Source organism: Tachysurus fulvidraco, chromosome 10 (genome assembly GCF_022655615.1).
Source record: "Tachysurus fulvidraco isolate hzauxx_2018 chromosome 10, HZAU_PFXX_2.0, whole genome shotgun sequence".
NCBI classification, from domain to species: Eukaryota; Metazoa; Chordata; class Actinopteri; order Siluriformes; family Bagridae; genus Tachysurus; species Tachysurus fulvidraco.
Window position 1 is genome coordinate 18,709,920 of NC_062527.1, and position 10,256 is coordinate 18,720,175.

Here is a 10,256-nt window from a genome sequence, read left to right on the forward strand (position 1 = left end):
CTTTGTCCTTTTGATTGCACCATTTAGGCCATTGACGTTCCAAGAGATTACTTTAAGAGCCATAGATCAAAAACAGCATTATATACATTTTAAATGAAAAACAAAACCATGTGAACTTACGAAAACATATCATGGCATCTGGAACAGTAAATGAACAACAGTGAGAACAAAATGAAAAGGCAGTAAGCAGAGAGTGAAAACAAACTCTCCTATCCGCCTGGAAATTAACACATATGGGATACGCGGCCAGTATAACAGTTGGTCACCCGAGCCCGGAAATAACCTCGGCATCACGATTTATCCAAAACTTTCCTGACACAGCCGCCCCATAGACAGTATTGCCAACTTTACCTTCAATATCACGGACTGGCTTCCATTAACGCTTCAACTGAGCCTGTTGTTGAGCGAGATACGCTTCCACCTCCAACGGCGTTTGAAGGAGTACGGTTGATCCGTGGTGTGTTACCTTTACTACGGAGGGGTAGATCATAAAGGAGGAGATCCCTATCTGCGTGAGCTTTTTCCTGCATAAATTCATCTCTCGTCTCTGAGCGGCGGTCTGATTACTGTAATCCGGGTAGAAGTAAAGCAGATTGCCTTTGTATGACATTTGCCCTGCGGTGCAAACACCTTTAAGGATGGCGTTACAATCAGGTTAACAATCTGATTATTTCCAACATACACCTGGGGAGAAAGAGAGAGAATATTAAATACAACAAGAAAAGGTTTGAAAACATATTCCGAGTATTATTAAAGTATGTTTTTAGTCTCTCTCTCTCTCTCTCTCTCTCTCTCTCTCTCTCTCTCTCTCTCTCTCTCTCTCTTACACACACACACACACATACACACACACACACACACACACACACCTTGATTATGTATTTGGTCCCCACATTTGTGCCTTCTTTGTACACCAGAGGTTTGTAAGTAAAGAACTGGCTTCTGACAATCGCTTCTGCAGCAATTTTGACCTACAATAAAAACATTATCATTTAAAAAAATTACACATTTTCAACAATTATGCAGTTTTTCTGCAGTTTCCTTCATAGCTTTCAATTACTGTTACTTTTTACTCCATAAGGTTCACTTTTACTCTCATGACAGGTGATAGGTGTCTATAAATGTCTAGATATTCTTTAGAACTCAAATGCTGAATTGTTCTCTGTGGAAAAACTCAAAGCAGAATAACAGTGGATTTTAGTCTGTCACAGTCTTTACTAAATAAAAAACAAAACATAACTAAATCATTAATGAGAAACAGAAATTGTTATTCACCTCATTGGCGATGATGATATCATGCTCATCTGGATCTTTCCAATCAGACCACTGTGCAAACAGCTCACTAGACATGATGTTTCTGAAGGTTCCAGCTATGAGAAAAATTCAGCAGCTAGTCAGAAAGACTTGTATTACAGTCAGTGTAAAGTCGATATATTTATACTCTCACAATCATTTAACATGATGAAATTTCCTTAGAAACCACACGCTCATATACTCACACGCATGTAAATAATGTCCTTTCTACAGCAGAAAGCTACTGAGGAACTAGTGGGTCATCTTAAACTCTGAGTTCAGTGCAGACCCGATTGCTGATAAAGACCAGAACATACAGCTGACTGACACAAAATTGGCTCAAAGGAGGCATGGCAGTCTCCGGGCTCCATCCATAACAATCCAATGAGACACTGGCTGAGCATGTAGATCAATGTGGCCACCGGGGCAATGTGTCGGCAAGGTGACCACCGGGGCGACGAGACTCCAACCAGGGGTAGAACATTAGGATTAATGAAGTAACTCAGTAAGAAGTGACGATCAGACTAGGGACTCAAAACACTGTGAGCTTGGTAGTGGCAGAGTGAGTGAGCATTTTTAAATCAAGTTAAACATGATTTCATTCTAGGGTCACAGGGTCACCAGAGTTAATTTGAGTTGATTTGAGTTGATTTGAGTTGTTTTGAGTTGATTTGAGAATAAGAAATAGACAAAGTGTCTGATTTGTGTCCGTTTGCCAGCAAGTGATAGTCTCAAATGCAACTTTAAACTGTAGTCATTTTCTGTCCAAGAATAAAAAAATCTTTCCTCTTTATAATAGCTCATGTAATGTGTGTAGCTGCTGTTGGTCTCTCAGTATAAAGCTTGCTGAATTTACTTTACTCCCCTCTGGGAATTTGTTGGTGTCATATATGCATTGTTGCAATCCAAATGATTCAATTTTCTTCCCAGCAGAGAGATAAACATTTTTGACCCCAACATGATTTGAACACACAACCTTCTAATCTAGAGTCAGACACGCTACCGTTGAGCCACAAGGTCTCATGTGCATGTGCTCAGTGTTGTAAGAATGGTGGGTAGAATGGATGATGAAGGACATGAATGGTTAACTTCATGCTCATTAGATAAACCTTATCAATGCTTCAAAACCCTGCTCTCATATTCCCATACAAAAGAAAAGTGAGATTAAGGCTACAGATACCAGTAAACATAGAGCTAGGAGAAAAAGACAAAGAGAAGCAAAAAAGAAAAGAATTGGAAAAACAGCAGAAGAAATTTCCTAGACTCAAGGTCTGCCCTTGGATTTTTCTGTATATGGATTTTCCTGTCCTTGTTAATTTCCTCTTATTTCCAACCTTCTTCGTCATTGTTATTAAAAAATGTGCTGGAGAAAGCTTTATTTCCTTGTTTGTATCACATTTGTCGCTCAGTCATTCATGACAGACGTCTTGTGGATTAATCCTCCTTTCAGCTACAATGAGTAAGTTTTTCTCATTTCTTCTCTTGCTATTTTATACTGTATATGATTTCTACTGATTATATGTTATATGAGTGTGAATTATGTTAAAAGATCTTACTTATATTTGATTATATCGTATTGCTAATATTGCTAAACCTTTGCTGCTATAATGTTGCTTTGAATATAAATGGAGTTCTCTGTTAGCTGCTTAAGCTTTATTGAACTTATAACCTCATTATGATCTCAGTCTGTTACTTCTCAGACTGGGCTTGCTCATGGATACTTTAAGCTTTAGTTTCCCTATATACTCCCTTTTTCCCCCATAGATTCTCACCCTTCTCCCTACCCAAGGCCAGTTCCTTCTGAGGTCATGGCTGGCTATCGCCACTTTCAGCTGTCTCATATCACCCATGAACTCACCAAGTTCCTCAGTGAACAGGGTGAAGAAGATAACGTTATACACCCGTGGCCGTATTTGCAAGTAATGTTTCTGTACATTGGAAGTGCCTCTTATGCCTACTGAAAATCACTGAAATTTTACTTTTTACTTTTACTTCAAATACTTAAGTACATTAAATATCAGAAAATTACTTTTGATACTTAAGTACAGCATATATTATTATTATTATTATTATTAACCTTTATTCAACCAGATTTGTCTCATTGAGATATAGAATCTCTTTTTCAAGAGAGACCTGGCCAAAATAGCAGAACAAATTAAATTACACAATCACAAAACAAATAAAAAGGCAAAAAACAACTCAAGTGCATTTCAATTTAAATAAAAGTGCCATTAATAAAAACATTTGCAAGTGTGAATGGACTCATGTTCTATAGATTTAACATAACATTTAAAATCATTTAAGGAAATTAGACACTGTAGCTTTAGTGATTTCTGTAGTTCATTCCAAGTTGAAGGTGCAAAAAACATACAAGCCTTTTTAAACAGGAAGTGCGTCTGCAGAGACAACAAACCAATCTTTCAAAATAGAAAGGCAATGAAGATGGAGTAGATTTGAAACCTTAAAACCAAACATAAATGAGTGACTTGGTCCCTGTGATTTAATTTGGGCCTTGGAAAATGTTTCAGGCTTTAAGACTACATAAGGGAACTGCATAAAAATAGACTCATTTTCTAACTGCAAATGGACAGCCCCACTAGCAAAGGGAATCAGAAAGACAAACAAGACCAAACAAAACTTCATTTTTTCCTTTTCTCTTTTCCTTTTGAACAAGTCCAACAGCAGAAGACTCGACCGAGACTGCAACAGGCTGTAGCTTCTAAGGCTACAGCAGATTATAACTGATGAAATGAAGGGAGCTGAGTCCATAGTAGGCAGACCCACTGAGCTGACGATAGTGTGGATGTAAAGGCCACAACTAAAGTAGGCGAATGGCCAATAAGTGAGTTTTAGGCAAACAACAGCTTGGTGGTAGAGTCAGTAGCTGGTGGCAGCAAGCCGTGAAAACTGTAACTACAGCTAGTGGTAGCTAGCTGTTAGCAGCTATGAGTATCCAGTTTGAAAACATTCACCAATGAAACACAGTACTGTGCCTCAATATCAAAGACTTTTTGAGGTTTCTTTCACCCATCCGAGGCTAAAACAGACAGAATGTAGTGGTGATATACCTCTTGCAATTCCAAAGAAAGATACAAACTGTGAGTTAGTAGTGCAGAGATCCAGAGGCCCTCTTGCAATTCCAAAGAATGACACAAGATGTAAATCAGTAGTGCAGAGATCCAAAGGCCCAAAAATACCAAAAAAAGCGACTAAACTCCACGTCGAAATACAGTAATCCACTCGCTTACTTTAAAAATCCAAATGTTGAAATTCCACGGTTAAAAATAATATTTAAAAGAAATGCCTTTTCAAACACAAAACAAACAATACAGGACAAACATGGTTTCTTCCATCTTGGATTAGATATATCAGATACTTCAAGACTTTAACTTGAGTAATATTCTAAAAGGTGACTTTCACTTCTACCAAAGTCTTTTTCTAGTTTGATACTTTAACTTTTACTCAAATATTGCTTTCTAGTACTTTATACAACACTGTTATTTATTAAAGCTAAATGAGGAAACAAACAGCATGTTATAACCTTGAAAGGTGCAATATGTTTAAATTAAAAATCTTTTAAACTTAAAACTTATTTAAATTAAGAATCTGAAACCTGACAATTTTCTTAATAATTAAAAGCAAAACTAATCCTTTGTTGATTAAACTGTCTAAAGGCTCTAGCAGTCTGATATGACATGATGGGAGTGTGGAAAAAATATATCATGAACGATGGTGTTTATTATTATATTTGAGTACATATATTAAGCATTCAAGAATTTATTTTCATTTTGTAATTTTCACTGTTATCTAGAACATGAAGCACATGTAATAGAGGCCTATTCAAGACCAGAATCTTGTGTTGAATAGGCCACTATTACAGATATCATGTGATTCTTTTTTTTTTATTTTTGGTGTTATTTCATCCCAATAGTTATTATTTTCTGTTCTAGTTTGTGGTTTATAATTGTGTACATTTTTCTTTTGCCCTGATCCTACATGTGTTTTTAATTTGAGGATGGATCTGTCTACATTCTCTGTGTCTATCAGTGTCTTGACCCCATTAGAAGAAAAATTATTAGAAAAAATCCTGTCCTATTTTATTAAAAAAAGCTAGATGTGTCATTCTGTTCAAGGTTGTTATTTTCCTTTACAAACAGAGAAATCTGTTTATTCTGTCATGTATTCAGTATTTGTAACTGTTTTAATAGTTTAAAGTAAATTCTGACAAATCAGAGAAATAAGAAATGAATGTGATCCTCATCACTGGTAGTACATAAAGAGGCAGATTTACTGAGCGAAACACACACACACACACAAACACAAATACACACACACACAAACACACACACACATTTGCATGTACAGCTCTGAGACTCAGAATAGATCACCACTTTCAGCAGATGTTCATGGTTCTTCAGCCAAACTCACTCAAGCACAACACACAGTGCTGAACTCGACCTGCTGTTAAAGGTGCTGTTCCAAATCGCTGACAAAAACACTTCACTCGGCCTCTTCCCAGCATTCTTTACTGTGGGTCAGGGTGCTGCTGCACTGTAGATGCTGTCCTTCTGTCCTTCTGTGCTGGTCAGAACCCCCTCGTTCACCTCGGCACCATCCATGGTCCACCTTGGCAGCGCCCCCTATGGAGAATAGGCAGAGAGCAGGCAGAGCAGCAAGGCCGTTCCATCAGAGAGCTGCATAGAAGAGGGAGGGAGCAGAGACACGGAGGGCTTCACCACCGGACCAGCTGGAGAACACACACAAACACACACACACACACACACACACACACACACACACACACACACACACACACACACACACACAAACACTTAATTAGATTAATGTGAATGTGAACTCTATGATACTGAACATGGTGATATTTGGTCATTCAGTGTAACGGTTGTAGAGCAGGTGCAGAAGTTTATCTGCACATCATACATCAGGACACAATTCTGATAACTTCATCCAACCAAACTGCAGCTGAAAATGATCTCCATCTAATAGGGGGGAATCAAATTTATTAATTAATTCAATCCAATTCAAGTTTATTTGTATAGCGCTTTTTACAGTAGACATTGTCTCAAAGCAGCTTTACAGAACATAAACATAGAGCAGAAGGTAAACATAATTAATGATAAAGTAAATAACAAATAATAAAAGTAAAAGAATTGACAGAATTAAAAATTCTAGATTATTATTAGATATATAGTTCACAATGTGTATGTATTTATCCCACTATGAGCAAGTCTGAGGTGACTCAGGCAGCAGTGGCAAGGAAAAACTCCCTTAAATTGGTAAAGGAAGAAACCAGAGGAACCGGACTCAAGGGGGAACCCATCCTCATATGGGTGACACTGGGGGTGTGATTGTCATATACAGTCAAACAAATGTTGTATTGGTGTAAGGATCATGGACTTCGGATCTCCTTAGTATCACAGAGTCTAACTGGAGATGTCTCAGGATTCTTAGAGTCTGCCTCAGCTCAGTGGACATCCAAAGGCTTCGTCCCACAGAGGACGTTGGGAGCTGGTGCCTCGGGATCGGTACAATGAGAGAAGCAGTGGAAAGGGATTAACATATCTGCTGTTCATAAAAATGTGCAGGTCTGATGTACTAGTGCATGATACTATAGGATGTATTATGTGTACGCCTGACTAAAGAGATGAGTTTTTAATCTACATTTAAACTGGGAAAGTGTGTCTGAGCCCCGAACACTATCAGGAAGACTATTCCAAAGTTTGGGAGCTAGATAAGAAAACGCTCTACCACCTTTAGTAGACTTAGATATTCTGGGAACTACCAAAAATCTTGAGTTTTGTGATCTCAGAGAGCGTGAAGGATTGTAACATGTTAGAAGACTAGTTAGATACATGGGAGCTAAACCATTAAGAGCCTTGTACGTAAGTAACAGCAGTTTGTAATCAATTACATTTTTTTGACCCATTACACTCTCCCCTGCTTTTAGACATGTCTCTGGACATCTAGAACTGAAGTTGTAACTTAAAGAATGTATGCGTTTTATGTGCATGTTTTAGAAAGACCAGTGTCTTCTATTCTTTCATGACTTTTTTTTTTAGAATGCCCATACTGCTGGCACTGGGTAGTGGTGTATGTCGGTAGCACAGGGTAAGTCTGGACAGGGTAAAGGACACAAGCATGCATCGTGTTGGCTGTTGGTCTCCATGTTTTATATGTAGGTTGGCCCATCTGATTGTACGTGAACACCTCCTTTGGCTTAACTGCACGGGTAGACCTGAGCAGGATAACATCCTCATCATTCACTGGCTGTGCAACCTGCTGTGCTCCCAGGTCAGTGTCCTCATCACTACCAACTATGCAGTCATTCAATTGTTTCTGAGGTTCCACATACAGTATGGCAACGAGTTTGTCAGTGCTTGAGATGGTTCTGATGTCACAACCAGAGGGTGCTGCTCATATGTCTCAAGGTTATCTGACTCCGCCCTGTAGTGTACAGGGTGAAACTCTGGTGCTGTTACACGAATATGACTGTTTGGCTCACCCTGGAACTGTTTGGAATTGCTCCTTTTCTTTCATACACTGGTACTAAACTGGGATTACATGCACATCCTTCCTCATCCCCAGAATCACTGGTTTCAGGCTCGAGGGTTTCAGACATTTGTTCGTGTGGTGTAGTTTCTGTCTTTGTCTTTCCTGTGTCTGATTGTCCTGACCATCATGTTCAAGTGGTAGATCGTTCACAGGTAAAAGGAGATTGCGGTGCAGTACACGAAGAGAGCGGTCACCGGTTTCAGCTTGAATTTGATATACAGGACCGTCTCCCATCCTTTCAACAACACGGTGAACTTTGTTCTCCCAGTATGGGCGGAGTTTACCAGGTCCACCTCTCTCCGATAGGTTGCGGACAAGCACACGATCACCTGGCTGAAGCACAATTCCTCTGACACCACGATCATAGTATTTTTTCCCTTTTGCAGAACACCTTTTACTATTTTCAGAGGCAATCTTATATGCTTCACTGGGGTAATATATTCCAAAACAAATATTTCACAAAAATCCACACAGGTCCAAGGAACTGGAATCTGTAAGCCTTTTAATCCAAAACGCTTTACTCGTGCCGCAAATATTCCGTTTGTCTTCCGAAAACTGGAAACAGTAGTGCGCTATCATCTTGTTTTGCCGCTCTAACTTCTCATTGGGGTATTCAAAAATTCTAAATTTACGTCATATTTATAGCCCAGGACCTAACGAATCAAACAAGCCCTCACTTGAGCCAATCGGTGCTTGTATTGCAGAGATAGACGGCTGAGAAGCCAATGATGTCATGACATCAATTTTGGGAACCCGCCTTTGACTGACAATTACTCCTTCCAATAGCAATGAAATGGGCCGGGACCTATACAGCTCTTTAGCCAATAAGGAGACGATTCCAACGGTATGCAACAAGCTGCGTCTCCTCTGCCAGGATCTGCGTGAAAAAGCTGTGCAGAAGAATTCTTGCGTATACCTTGACCTTTTGTCACTCTCACAGCTCAGGGTGTCAAGTTACAGGCCTGTTTTCACACCAGAGTAGTAGCCAGAGAGTCTCTGCTTGTTTTAGGCCTTTCAAACTGAGCATGCAGTATTTTAATTCAAAGTTATACAGTAAACAAGTACACAAAAACGCTGGACCAGACGACCATGTCCGTAGAAAAATATTTTTATTGAAGCCATTTTTGGATCTTTTGTCTTGAATTTTTTTTGGTGAAAGCCAAGACATGTGGCTATGACCCTCAGTTGTTATTTGGTTCCTAACATGTTCCAGAAAAATAAGATTAATCAGTTTATCAGGTAAACAACCCAGGCGGAAATGAAAACCTTCCATTTTAGCCTCTGTAACTTTGCGCCAGTAAGGCCTAGAATCAATCTGAAACTAGTTTGTGGGAGCTGTGCCACTTTTTGTTGGGTAGGTCATGTAGGCGAAAAACCTGCAAAAGGGGGCCAAGGCATAAAGGGGTTAAGGCAAGGAACTCAAGCTTGTTGGAATGAAGATGATAATTCTTCTCGGCGGGCGTGAGTGTTCTTGAGCCATAGGCAATTGCACATAATTTACCCCCCTGTTCCTGATAGAGTACAGCCCCCAGACCTTCATTGGATGCATCAGTGTGGAGGACAAAAGGTAAATCAAAGTCTGGGTAGGCCAGGATAGGAGAGGAGGTTAACATGTCGACAAGGCGAGCTACAACAGCGCTGTGTTCGGGGGGTCCACTGAACTGGTGTCTTAGATGGAAACTGACCTTTTTTAACACTCTGTTTGGTTGGCCCAGTTTTGACCTGTCTGTCTTAAGACTCAACAGGATGCTCTTGAAGCTTAAACAGTGGGCGGGCTATTCTGGAAAAATCCTGAATGAACGATCTATAGTAGCCCAAAAAAACCCAATAAAAGTCTAACTTCCACATTCTTTGGTTTCCACTCCTTCCATTGCAGCACTGCTTTCAGATCCTTGGGATCAACTTGGACACCCTCACTTGAAAATAGACGCCCCACATATCTCACCTGAGGTTTAAACAATTCACACTTTTTTAGATATAATTTCACACCATGCTCCCATAAGTGGCAGAAAACCCTCTGCAGGTCTTTGATGTGGTCCTGAAAGGTTTTCGAAAAACAAAGAACATCGTCTAAGTATGGAAAACAGCATTCATCCCTTAAACCATTTAGCACACCTTCCATGAACCTTTGGAAAGCTGCTGGTGCGTTAGTCAGGCTAAAAGGAAGGCGAATCCACTCATACAATCCCCAAGGTGTGCTGAAAGCTGTCACATGCCTGGAGTTCTCCTCAAAGAAGCCCTGGTGATAGGCACTGATTTGGTCTAGTATGGAGAAACACGAGTAATCTCCAAGGTTATCTAATAGATCTTGTATGCGTGGCAAGGGATGGCGGTCAGGAATGGTTTTAGTGTTTAGTCCGCGAAAGTCAACACAAAGTCTAAGGCTCTTA

The 10,256-nt window shown here is 39.7% G+C and overlaps 1 protein-coding gene across 1 annotated transcript; it reads right to left on the reverse strand.

Annotated features, from left to right (window-relative positions):
- On the reverse strand, positions 1-1,939 carry LOC125145754 (cystatin-A5-like). The gene is made up of 3 exons (XM_047819912.1): positions 1,276-1,939; positions 870-971; positions 1-684 (listed from the first exon to the last, which is right to left on the reverse strand). Exons 1-3 carry the CDS (start codon positions 1,348-1,350, stop codon positions 535-537), a joined length of 327 nt encoding a protein of 108 aa, XP_047675868.1. The 5' UTR covers positions 1,351-1,939; the 3' UTR covers positions 1-534.
- Positions 1,940-10,256: the final 8,317 nt, after the last annotated feature.